This window comes from Equus caballus, chromosome 8 (assembly GCF_041296265.1).
Source record: "Equus caballus isolate H_3958 breed thoroughbred chromosome 8, TB-T2T, whole genome shotgun sequence".
NCBI lineage: Eukaryota > Metazoa > Chordata > Mammalia > Perissodactyla > Equidae > Equus > Equus caballus.
Window position 1 is genome coordinate 93,967,142 of NC_091691.1, and position 13,476 is coordinate 93,980,617.

The 13,476-nt window shown below is 36.3% G+C and overlaps 1 protein-coding gene across 10 annotated transcripts in view; it reads right to left on the reverse strand.

Annotated features, from left to right (window-relative positions):
- Positions 1 to 13,476, reverse strand: part of RTTN (rotatin) — a 159,942-nt gene that overhangs the window by 101,093 nt on the left and 45,373 nt on the right. For 9 of the 10 annotated variants that reach the window (XR_011441605.1, XR_011441606.1, XM_001493188.5 and 6 more), the window contains 6 exons: positions 13,063 to 13,234; positions 11,343 to 11,442; positions 8,800 to 8,888; positions 8,298 to 8,415; positions 3,843 to 3,939; positions 3,148 to 3,216 (listed from right to left, as the gene is read on the reverse strand). Coding sequence is in view for 8 of the 10 variants with exons in the window: in XM_001493188.5 (XP_001493238.3) it covers positions 3,148 to 3,216; positions 3,843 to 3,939; positions 8,298 to 8,415; positions 8,800 to 8,888; positions 11,343 to 11,442; positions 13,063 to 13,234 (645 nt within the window). In the remaining 2 variants the exon portion in view is untranslated. The remainder of the gene's footprint in view (positions 1 to 3,147; positions 3,217 to 3,842; positions 3,940 to 8,297; positions 8,416 to 8,799; positions 8,889 to 11,342; positions 11,443 to 13,062; positions 13,235 to 13,476) is intronic. The other variant, XM_070275836.1, reaches the window with a different exon arrangement.

The window sequence follows — 13,476 nt, forward strand, 5'->3', positions numbered from 1 at the left end:
TAGAGAAATGGCTAATGCTAGGTCCAAGACAGGGAAATCAAAGGTGAACCTTGGACATGGAACCTCTGCTTTTGTCAAGAAAGTACTAAGACTCCTGGAGCCACATCAAAAGGACACAGAAGCCTACTTGAAAGGACCTGCACAAAATGAAAGGTAAGGTAAGGCTATCAAACAATCAACAGTGAATTCTTCAGTGTCATGAACATGAACAAATAAACTGCAAATTAAGCCAAAAGAACACGGAAGGAAGAAAATAAAAAGCAAAGGGTAATACATCACAACTAGTTTGAGGAACCACTACATATCCACCAGACGAGAAAGAGTTTTTAAAATAACAACATTATTATGAGTAAAGCAGTAAGAAAACCTTTTCTTCTTTCTCTATGGACAAATGTGAGCTTGAGCTGACTCACTGGCTCTTCTCCTCAGGACAACCAAATAGATAAAGAATGTCAACAATTTCACTAAGCTGCTTTGCTTATGGTGAAAACGATCCCTGCATCTGGACTGGGAGGTTTGGGAATAAACTGTAAATGCATAACGGGAAGTTACAGCTCTGAGAATCTAAGTGTTGTGGCTCTTCTAAGTGACATGCCTTCAGGGGGCCTGGACACTAGGTCTATGGCACACTTATGAGAGACTGTATTTTCTACTAGGACATGGGGCTCCTAAGCTAAGATAGCTTCCAGCACCCACATGAGTAACCTCATTCCAAGCATGGCCTACTGTAGTCATGTGAGTTTTATTATCTAGCCAAACCTAAAGACCATGAAGAGAGAGTGATATCTACAAGCAACGAATTTCACTCCTAAGAATAGATCCAAGAGGAACTCTCGCACACATATAACAGAAAACACACAATAATGTTTATAGGTGTGTATGGAGGAACAAAAACTCAAATGAAGCCAAATACCCTTTGACAGCAGAATGAATAAATTGTGATATAGTCTAACAATAGAATATTATACAGCAGTGAAAATGATTATACTATTTGTAATAATATCTACCAAGCTATGAAATGTTATTTTCAATCATAGTTTTATTAAGATATAATTTACTTACCTTAAAAATACAGAGATTTTAAGTGAACAGCCTGATAAATTTTTATATATGTATTCATTTGTGTAACCACCACCCAGAATAAAATACAGAACATTTCCATCCCCTTTGAAAGTTTCTCTGTTCCCTTTTCTTCTCAATTACTCTCCTTGCTCTCCTCCAAGAGGTAACTACCATTCTGACTCTCTCACCATAGATCAGTTTCATCTGTTGATGAACTTTAAATAAATGGAATCTATAATATATACTCTTTTCTGTCTCATTTCACTCAACATTATGTCTATGAGATTCATGCTGCTGTATGAAGACTAGTTTTTAAATGTTGTGTAGTGTTTCACTATATGCATATTGCATAGTTCATGTACCAGTTCTCCCTGTTGTTAGACATTTGGGATGTTTCTAGTTTTTGGCCACTATAAATAAAACTGTTATGAATATTCTTATGCACAAAAAAAAAAGAAAGAAAAGAGTGGGTGATGCAAATACCAAGGGCTGGTGAGAGTGTGGAGCAGCTGGTACTCTTACAGTGCTGCTGGGAATGTAACCTAGGACAACCACTCTGGAGTACTGTGTGGCAGCATCTACCAAAGCTAAACATATAAATACCCTCTGACCCATATGTGTTCAAGAATGTTCTTAGCAGTCATTTATTCAGAATAGCCTCAAACAGGAAACAAACCAAGTGTCCATCAATGATGGCATGGTAAATACACTGCTGTATATTCTTACACAGAATAGTACACAGCAATGAAAGTGAACCAACGACTGCTTCATGCAATGACATGGATGAATCTCCAAGTTGAGCAAAAGAAGCCACATACAAGAATATACTCTATTGAGGCTGGCCCTGTGGCCGAGTGGTTAAGTTCATGAGCTCTGCTTCAGTGGCACAGGGTTTCACTGGTTTGGATCCTGTGCATGGACATGGCACCGTTCATGAAGCCATGGTGAGGCAGCATCTCACATAGCACAATCAGAAGGACCTACAACTAGAATATACAACTAGGTACTGGGGGCTTTAGGGAGAAGAAGATGAAGAAAAAAAAAAGAAGACTGGCAACAAAAAACACTCTATAAAGTTCAAAAATCAGCAGAAATAATGTATAGTAACAGAAATTAAAATAGAATTACCTTTGTGGGGTGGTAGAAGGTAGTGAGGAAGCATAAAAGGGGTTTCTGGCATGGTAGTAATATTCCATATCTTTCTTTTTCAGGGGGGGCGGAGAAGATTCACCCTGAGCTAACATCCGTGCCAGTCTTCCTCTATCTTGTCTGTGGGATGCCTCCACAGCATGGCTCATTAGTGGAATAGGTCTGCACCCAGGATCTGAACCCCCAAACCTGGGTAACTGAAGTGGAGTGTGCAGAACTTTAACCATTCGGCCATAGGGTCAGCCTAATTTTCTGTATGATAATCTGCATGCTAGTTACATGGGTGTGGTTATGTGGAAAAAATCATTCACCGTACTCCTATGATTTGTATACTTCATGTATGTAAAGAGACATGAAAAACAAATGCAATTCATGACCTTGACTGGATCCTGCATTTTGAAAAATATCCACAAAAGATATTTTGGGTATAACTGAAGAAATCAAATCATGTTACAGAATTATTTTTAATTTTCTTATATCTGATCATGCACGGTTATGTAGGAGAATGTCCTTAATTTAGGAAGTATATGCTGGAATAATTAGGAGGGAAGCAAAATTATGTCTGAAATTTATTTTCAAATGGGTCAGGGGAAAAATTACATATAAATATAAATAAATAAATAAAGAGAGAGAGAAAGAGAAAGCAGATAGACTCCTGCATTACCAATTGCTGAATCTAGGCTGAAAGGTGTGCGGGTGTTCACTGTACAGTTCCTTCAACTTTGTTGTAGACTTGAACAGTATCAGACGAAAGACTTGGTGATGGGGAGACCAAGTTACCGAACTCTCCAAAGCACCACTGAGGAGGAGACCTCAAAACACTGCAAGTCATGTGACTCAAGCGCTAGGAGAAAACTGTGACCAATTATAGATTTTGATTTCTCTTTCCTTAACAATATTTTACCTTCAAAAAAATCAACAAAATAAATCCTTTACCTTCTAAAAACTGAAACAGGCAAACTGAAGACTGATGGTGAAGAAGGTTTATTGGAGGCATTAACAGACCTATGCATGAGAGAAAAACAAAAGGAAAGAAACAACTGAGTAGACCACAGTTTTGTCTAACAAATACAACTGGCTTCACTTCCTTGACTGAGACCCACATCAAGAGTTGCCATTGCTGCTGTCATTTTCCACAGTTTTAACATGTTTGCTACTACCCGGATTTGCTCATGAAGAGTAAATTATGCTTTTCTTTAGGAAGTCCACGTAATTAATGCAGGCCCTGTACTGGCAGGTGGCTCTGTGTTCCCCTCCCACTGATCCTGCTCAGAGTGAGTGTTAATCAGGTATTGTCATCCTAAACATCTTTCTAAGAGTTTTTTTCTTAATAAAATATTAAAGAAAAAACAGAAAATTGAGAGTGTACTAAAAAATGTATTAAAGCCAAAAATTACTCAGTAATTTTTAAATTTTCTACTTAGTAATGTTCAAAAATAAAAGTTTGGGGTGACTTTTTGAGTCAACAGCCTTTTCAATATTGCATACTCAAATCTAAAATCATCCTCAGTATCTTCCACAGAAAGCACAAGCTTCCAAGTCAGGAATTTCCAGGCATTGCTGTAAGGCCACATCAGAAACCTTAGATAAATAATTAAGAGTAAAAAGCTTTTAAAATTCTTATAGCTCACCACATATCCATTCTTGATACTTCATCAAATAATAGAAGACAAAATAATGCTCCGACTTCAGTCACTACTGTACAATCTTCATGAAATATCAAGGAAACTGAGAAATAAAAAGAAGCGTAACTTTATGAAATATTTTTACCTCTATAAAAAATGAACTTCAAATTTAAAATAACTCAAAGAGAAGAGATGCCATTCTCAGAGAAATGCAACATTAACCCAGATAAATTGACATCATTAAAACAGTGGCTCTCAGGGGCTGGCCCTGTGGCCGAGTGGTCGGGTTCACATGCTCCACTTCAGCAGCCCAGGGTTTCGCCAGCTCAGATCCTGGGAATGGACGTGGCACCGCTCGTCAAGCCAGGTCCCACATAGCACAACCAGAGGCACTCACAACTAGAATACACAACCATGTACTAGGGGGCTTTGGGGAGAAGAAAAAAAAGAAGATTGGCAATACATGTTAGCTCCGGTGCCAATCAAACAAACAAACAAACCAACAAACAAAATGGCTCTCAAACTTTCAAGTGTGCATGAATCATCTGGAAGGCTTGTTACTACACAGAGTTCCTAATTGGGTAGGTTTAGGGTAAAGCACACACAGCCCAGAGATATAGACACTGCTGGTCCAGGAATATCTGCAGATCCATCGCTAGATACTGTCTAGTTTTACTTAATCAAAGAAGCAAACTGATCCAGCTTCTAAGAAGGTTTTGCCAAGTCATTTAACTTGAGCTAACGTTTGCCCACTGAAAGATCTCTTTATTTCACAATTTCTGCCCTTTCCTATAAACATACAAGCACAGAACTTGGATTTGATTTTAAAACATTGTGTTTGTGCTACTGTTGTATTTGGGTTTGTGTGTCTTGGTTATTACAACAACATAATAGAAAAGGAAAGTGCTCTGAACTAATAGACACAATGCTAACTCTAGCATCTACCATTTAGCTTAGAGGCCTGGCCAAATCCCTTAACATTAATGAACCTCAGTTTTCACCTCTGTCATGCTCCCAATGCTACAATTTCTCAGTGCTTGAAACCTATGAAATTCTACCCAAACAGGTATGATGTTTGTACCAATCATGCAGGAATAACAACATAATACAGAGTCGGTAAATCCAGGGAAGCAGCAACAAGAAATTAGTTTTGAAAGATATCTTTCTTAATTATAAGAAAAGGAAAACATCATTATATAAATGGCATGATTAAAAATAGTTAGGAACTAAAGAATAAAGAAACAGAGATACATGGAAGAATTTAACCTATGATAGACATATCACATCAGTGAAGACAGAATGAGCCATAATATTTCCGAATACGTAAGAAATTATTTCCTACAATATGCAAAAAAATAGATTTAGATCTATATCTTACGTTATAAACCAAAATTAATTCTAGATAGATTAAAGATCTAAATTTTTACAAACAACACTACAAACACATCAGGAGAAAGCACAGGAGCATATTTGGAATTCGGAATCGGGGGATGTCCTCCTTTTAGAGCAGGATGAAAATCCCAGTTGCTATGACAGAAAGGCTTTATATATTTCCATAAAATATTTAAGGTTAAAGATATTATAAAATGAACACATTAAAAAGGACAGAAAGGTTGGAAGAAAACTTTAATGTAAAATCAAGCATAAGGTTTATATTTTTGCTATACAAAGAAATTCCACAAGTCACTTATTAAATACAAGACAGAAATTAAATACAATAGAAAAATAGGCAATTCACAGAATAAGAAATGTGAATATATAATACATGAAAAGATAATCAACTGCACTAAAAATTAAAGAAATAAAAAATAAAAATGAGACTATTTTCACTCATAAGATTAAAGAAATTTTAAAAACAAGACAGATTCAGTGTTAGCAAAGTTGTGAGGAAAACATGCAATTTTAAACACCATTGGTAGGAATGATTTGGACGGGACCCTAACCATATCTTATAAAATCTCTTTGGCCCAGCAATTTCAATTATAGTGTGTGCGCAAGACGATCATACAACATGATTATTGTCATAGTTAAAAATCTGGGACAAACATTTGTATTAAAACGGCAAACTGAAATTCTGAAACACTATGCAGTAGTTTTTTGCTTTCGTGTTTTTAAGAAGGTAGACTTCTATGTAATGACATAGAAAGATATTCAAGATATATTTTCAGTGGAAAAAAAGGAAGGAACACAACACTGAAGTATGTAGCATAAAAATACAGTAAGTGTGTATAGAAAAGATCGTTCCAGATGATACATGCCAGATAATACCTAGCAAATTCCTCTTCGGGGAAATTGAGAAAGAAGAGAAAACTTCAAAAAACTTTTGTAATTTTTCTTTGTACAGTTTCACATTGTTTGAATTTTTACTATAAGGATATATAAGTTCTGTAATTATTTAAAACAAAAACATCAACAAAAGTAAGGAAGTTTGGGCTCTTCTCTTGCCTCCTCCATTATCTGGTTATGACCTGGCCAAGTTGCTAAATCTCTCTAGACCTGAATTTCCTCACTATAAGATGGTGTAATAAATGATTTCTAAGTTAATCTCTAACCCTAAAATACGGGGTAGGATTCTGTCATGACATAAAGTTTATAACTCAAAGCAGCGTGTCTCAAAGATTATTTAATTATTGTATCCCTTCAATCTAATCTCCATGCTGTGGACAGAATAATCTTCCTAAAACACAGAGTCCTCTGTTTACCAGCCTTAACTGGCTTCTCACTATGGTTTACTATGACTTACCAGGCCCTGCATGAACTTCCCCTTCCTGCCTCATCCCATCATTTTCCCTCACCCCAGACCCCCCGCCTGCTCCAAATCCAGCCATCCCTAACCAATGGCCGTCTCTAACACACCACTCTCTCCCTCACACACAAAACCACGGCTCCATCTACCTGGAAATCAACCCTCTCTATTGGAACTCCTATTCACCTCTGAAATTCCAGTTTAGATGCCACATTCCCTGGAATCATTCTCTGATGTTTTCCCACCAATCAATCTACTCACGAGCACCTCCTCTGGCACCAAGAATTTCATTATTATAGGCATCATTATGCTATATTATGCATTTACTTGTCAAAATCTCCAACTGTATTCTAAGCTCTGTGAGGGTCATTTCCCAAGTTCATCAATATACTCCAAGGTCCTAGCACTGTACCTAGCACATAGTACGTCCTCAACAAATGTCTGCTGAGGAATGACTTTTCCTGGTTGAGTGCCTGGTTAAAAAACTAGTTTTGTCCTAAAACTAAATCCATCAGTGAGAGATATTGTAATTCATTTTCAGGCTCACTGAAGTAACTTTCACAAATATCAATGAGATAGAAAAATTATTAAATACCAAAGGGTACAGATTATGTTTCCTTAAAGTGCCTCTGAATCCAGTAGGTACTCACAATTTGTTGACTCCTTGAATAATTTAAATCAAAATTATAAAATAAAAGGTAAACTAGGCACTAAATTCTACTGAATGAGGTTAACAGGAAGATAATTATTAGCAGGATTAAAGAAAACTAGAGATCCATAACTGCTACTCTTCCAGATCAATCTATAAAAACATAAAATTTTACACGCTGTTCAAAATGTTATGAGCCTGAACACACTGAGTCTGTTTAGAATCTTAAACTGTGTCCTATTCACTTGGCAAGCAGAAGCCATTAGAAGAGAAGAAAACAAGATAAAATGACTAAATTCTAATCTATATTCTAATAATATTCTGAATATAAATATTATTTGTCTCCTATCTGCCTGATAATTGAAAAGCTTAAGCATATTGCGACATTTGATCAAGATGTCTCCTGTAGAATATTTAAAAGCAGTGGCCTAAACTTCTAGGAAATAAAATACCACAAAAGCTTACCAAGCTCTCTATTGAGAATAATCAACAAAGAAGATAAAATCAGATGGAATTTTTCCATCTAACCACATTACTAAATTACAACCAGATTAAAATGGTTTAAAAAAATCACACCTTATAAATGTAATAAATGAATGCTTAGAGTCATTCAGGATAGTCTACTTCCCACTCCTAAGACTTGATCTATACTCCTAATACTAGTCTGATGACACAATCAGATACCACACCAAAGGCTGGGGACGTAAAGGCACAAGTCTAAGAAGAATGAGCAAACAGATACTGGAAAGAAGGCGGCCACGCCCACAGCTGCAGCTTCCTGTCTTTACAGGTAACAGCTAACTATCTGAGCACCTAACTAGACCTCCAGTAAGGTGCAAAGAACAATCAGAGGCTGAAGCTCTAAGGCCTACTCAGTCACAGGACTGGAAATTTCCACCAAAGTGTTAAACATTTTCCATTGTGATGAGTGTTTTTAGTGGTATACTCACGAATAAAACTTTGTTATTCTGTTAGTAAAATGCAAAGTTAATATTACCTACAGTTAAAGAATAAATATTTAAAGCTTAAGATTGATCTCATTATTAGCAGAATTTACTTTATTCACCTCTGAATAACAGGGTCAGGAGAGAAGACTGCTGTGAGAGGGATACACGCATGACCGGGTCGGCAGAAAGAACTTTCCTCAAGAGCGTGAGGCTCGGCTGTATTAAACATTCCACAACCTGGCCAGGAGGGAGAAAACACAGTTATTTTATTTTCATCAATTCTAAGGTGAGATAAACTACACTGTAATATTGTCTTATTCTAAGTTTTATGCTTTTTCATCAAAATTGTGTGAAACTAAAGCGTAAATAAATATTAAGAATTAGTTTCCACTGAAAATAAGATTTGTATGTACTTCTGCTTACACATCTTATAGAAATTTTAAGATAAGTTTTCCTTTATAGAGACCTCACTTTTAGAAATAAAGAAATGAACAAGGCAGTGGGTGTTAACTCAGGATGGAAACGTCAAGTACTTATCCAAATTCAGCTGAATTCAATTTGAGATCTAATTAATAGAAACACCAATCTGTAAAAGTATGTCTAGATACACATTAGTCTTACCTCACCATCCTGACCCACACACTCATTTAAATACTCAATTATCTTGTCAATTAAGCATAACTTTTTCACCACAGCATGCATTTTAATATCTGTAGACCAAAAAAAAAGTTACTAAACATTAAAGAACATTTTCTGTAGTTTTAAAAATACAGAACAGACCTCCACACAACTTTCAAACTGTTAAAAATAGTTACACCTGATGTTGGAAATTAGAAGATGATACTTCAAAATTTTTACTTTATACACATTGGAACAATTTCAAAACTTTTAAGTAATAAGCACATCTTCTGTAATGTAAAAAACAAAAACTATTTAAAAAGAGTAATTAAATGAACTAGTTCATACTCTGACAAGTACTAGAATTTTAAGTATACAAATGAATCCTTTCACTTGTACATGGAAAATTATTTTCTTTATATTGTTTCATTGACAACTCTTCTCTTTTCCAAATCCATCACTTCGATATTTAGAATTCTCCACAAGCTAATGTGTAAATATGGCCTGCAACATGATCATTTTTCTACTAATAAAAGATCTAATCTCAAGATGTTAATAGCAAACATAAAGGGAAAATGATTGTAGTACTCTATACATTTTTCAAGAATATGAACTCTTTTTTAATAAGCATATACACGTGTGTGTGTGTGTGTGTGTGTGTGTGTGTCTATACACTGTTATGGTCTGAATGCTTGTGCCCCTCAAAAATTCATATGTTGAAATCCCAACCCCCACGGTGATGGTATGTGAAGCTGGGACCTTTGGGAGGTAATTAGGTCATGAGGGTGGAGCCCTCACGAATGGGATCAGTGCCCTCATAAAAGAGACCCCACCCCACAGAACCCCCTCGCCCTCTTTCTGCCATGTGAGGACACAGAGAGAAGATGGCCATCTATGATCCAAGAAGGGGGCCCTCTCACCAGACACCAAATCTGCGGGTGCCTTCATCTTAGAATTTCAGCCTTCAGAACTGTGAGAAATAAATTTCTGTTGTTTATAAGCCACCCAATCTAAGATATTCTATGAAAACAGCCCAAACAGACTAAGACACACACATATATATATACTAGAAATATTACTAGAGCCAAAAACTCTAGTTGCTTATAGATTAGCTACAAGTATTTCACAACCTGCAGACAAATTTTCCTAATTTGTTCTCCTATATTCTCATTGAGAAAAAAAACACAAATATACATATTAATATTGAATTAGTCACTATCACTGTCATTACCTTTAGCCCTCACTTAAAAAAAAGGTAGTTTCTACTACCCTCCAATATAGGGCATATCAAAATTATAAGTTATATTTGTGAAATGTTAACAATGCTGGAAAAATACTCTAAAAGTTTTTTTTTAATCTTTTTAGACAAGGTTCTCCACATTTTCAGAGCCTTATTTTCTGTAGCGTGTATTATTGTTATTAAAACCACAAATATGTTGAATACGCTTTTTCAAATTACCCTCTAATCTAAGTTTCCACTAACATCAGAATAGGAATATTCACCATGCACCATCTTCCAAGTTAGAAAAAACATTTTCATGTAAGTGCAAAGTTATTTCTCTCAAATACTAAAGACAAATTACACACATCGTATACATGGCAAAATTTAAAACTAGCCCAAAGAACGGAAGGCTATGGAATAACAACATTACAAACAAAGCTAACAGTAAATTTTACTAGTTATTTTTAAAAATAAACCTTTAAAGAAAATACATAAAGTGCATTATTTTTTATTTTTATCTATCAAGAAAGTACTATTTGATTGATTTCTCTAAGCAAGATGGAAAAAACTGAAAACATCATGTACTAGGTAAACTGAGGAAGGAACATGCAATTTACCATTAGAATTACATCACTATTTCAGAAGAAAGATAATTTTATCAAATGACATTCTATAGGCCAAATAATGATAATCTAGACCAGGGGTCAGCAAACTTTTTCTGTAAAGAAGTAGATAATAAATATGGTATGCTTTGCTGGCCACATATGGTCTTTGTCGAATATACTTTGTTTTGGTTCTTTTTTAACAACTCTTTAAAAATGTAAAAACCATTGTGACAACATGGATGGACCTTGAGGGTATTATGCTAGGTGAAATAAGTCAGAAGGAGAAAGTCAAATACTGTATGATGTCACTCATAAATAGAAGATAAAAACAACAACAAACAAACACAGAGAAACAGAGATTGGAGTGGTGGTTACCATAGGGAAAGCAGGAAGGAAGGAAGGCGAAAGGGGTGATTAGGCACATACGTGTGGGGATGGATTGTAATTAGTCTTTGGGTGGTGAACATGATGTAATCTACACAGAAATCAAAATATATAATGATGTATAACTGAAATTTACATAATGTTATAAACCAATGTGACCACAGCAAAAAAAAAAAAAAAGTAGAAACCATTCTTAACTCGAAGGCTGTAAAAGAGCAGGCCACAGGCCTGATCTAGCCCACAAACCAGAGTTTGCCAACCTCTGACATGACTACACACGGCAATGTAAAATTCCACCGTCAGCAGTACGGTGATCATTTTCTCTAAGATTTTACCTTGCATCATCACAGCTAACTGCTCTGCAGCCGACTTTTTCAAAACAAGATCAATATCATCTGAGATAAAGATTTCATATACCTTTTCAACAGTCTCCACCTGGAAACCAAAAAAAAGAAAAAAATTTTTTTCATCTACTTCCAATTCTCCAATAAAAGTTTATAGTGCATACCATAACAATAAAAGCTCAAAAACTCAACTTACTTCAGTAACTGGTATATTTACACGTAAATTTGCAACAATGATGTAGTAGGTCAGCGAGGAACTTAGAGATCTAAAACAAGAGCCATCGTGTCAAATAAGCCTCTCTTCTCAATGTAGACTTTTGCTAGGAAGTCATTCATAACCCATTAGCCACCTTAAGAATTTCACAGAAAACATCCAACTCACATAACATCTCTGCAGGTAGACCCAGGCTCACCTGAGAAGAGCTAACCCCAGACATGTGACTCAGGATTTCTCGGTGGCTCCCAGAAGCCACCAACTCAAATTCCCTTGGCCTCTCCCCTTCCTCCCTCTCAGAGACCACAAAGCAGACAGCTCTCTGGGACTTGCTGTCCAGCACTCCAACAACGCCACCCCCAACACCAGTCCCTGACTCTCACTTCATGCCAGGACAGCCTGAGGTGGCAAACACAACAGGAAAAGGGGAGAGGAAAAGAACAGAGACAACACTCTTCTTTCTCCCTCCCACTGCTATCTGCTAACCTAACATGGACTCACACAAGACAGTTCTAGAATTCCCACTCCCTGCCCTCCTCCATAGCACACACAGGGCACAGAAGTGACTACCACTGGCTTAGTACTCAGGAAATCCCCAAGGGACCTGGTGTGTGGCTGGCAGAACATTTGCCAATCCTCCTGCCAGGGCTGTCACATGGCCCCAAACACTTAGGTTAGAAGAACACCGAATGCGTCTTCCCATTTAAAAAATTCCATTGCACTACATGTGCCTCTACGGTACTACCACAGGCTTTAGGGGCTGCTCTACACTTAAATAAAAACTGATAGACTGCACGCCTGAAGTCACAGGAGCAGCTATACAACACAAGGGTGAACCAGTGGGGATAACAGACGGCTTTCTTTATCTAACCCTGCATCAGTCCAGGACGATTTGGGTGCAGTCCCGGATAAAGACAAGGAAATGGATGCTACACCTCTGAAGGTATGTAAGGAGCCAAAGACTTACAGAAGACGAAATCTCAGAACCACTGTAACATTGAAGAGAAACTGCCTTTTCCTCCTATATTTTTTTCCTCTTGTAATGAAGAGGCTGAAAACTTTTGTCATAGGAGCTTTCTATTTTTTGCTATTATAGGCAATTTCCAACATAAGACCAAGAATTCTCAATACTTTTTATGTCAATGATATCTGTTTTTAAGAATCATCACAGAATTTCTTTCCACTAGATTAGCCTTATGTTGTATTTAAGATATAATTCAAATTAATTTGCAATTCCAGGATATATACTAAAATAAAAAGGACATAATGCCTCGCATATAGCAGGCACTCAAGAAATATCTGTTCAATAAATAAATGCATCCAGAAGCCAGATAAAGCCAGACCACAATTTTAAACTAGCCTTGAATAACCACACTTGAAGGCACCACTTCTCTCTCTCTCTGGTGCATAGTACAAACCGAAGAATGTAACGTAAGATACGGGACATACAAATGTATCAAGTAACCACATAGTAATAAACTCGAAAGTTATAGTCACCTTAATAATCAGTTCTCTTCTGTCATCCAGTTTGAGTTCAATAGGTTTTTTCACAACAAACAAGTTAGTAACTCTGGAGAGAACTCTGGCATCTATTGAAGGGCGCTTTCTGTCAGCCCCTTCTTCCTTTGTAAGATGACATGCTAAAAGCTTTAACGCTAGCGAACGCACCCTGAAGAAACAAAGCATTTAAGTCAACATTTTGTAACATATAAATATCTATAAATTATAAAGGCCCATAGTTAAAAAAATTATTATACATCAACACAATAATGAGCCATGCTTACACTGACATTACTAATAACGACATTTTACTTTTTCTACTAAAATATTTATTGTATAACCATAACTACACTTTCAATTTTATATTTATAAATAAACATCAGAAAAAAAATAATCAATAATTACAGGTGA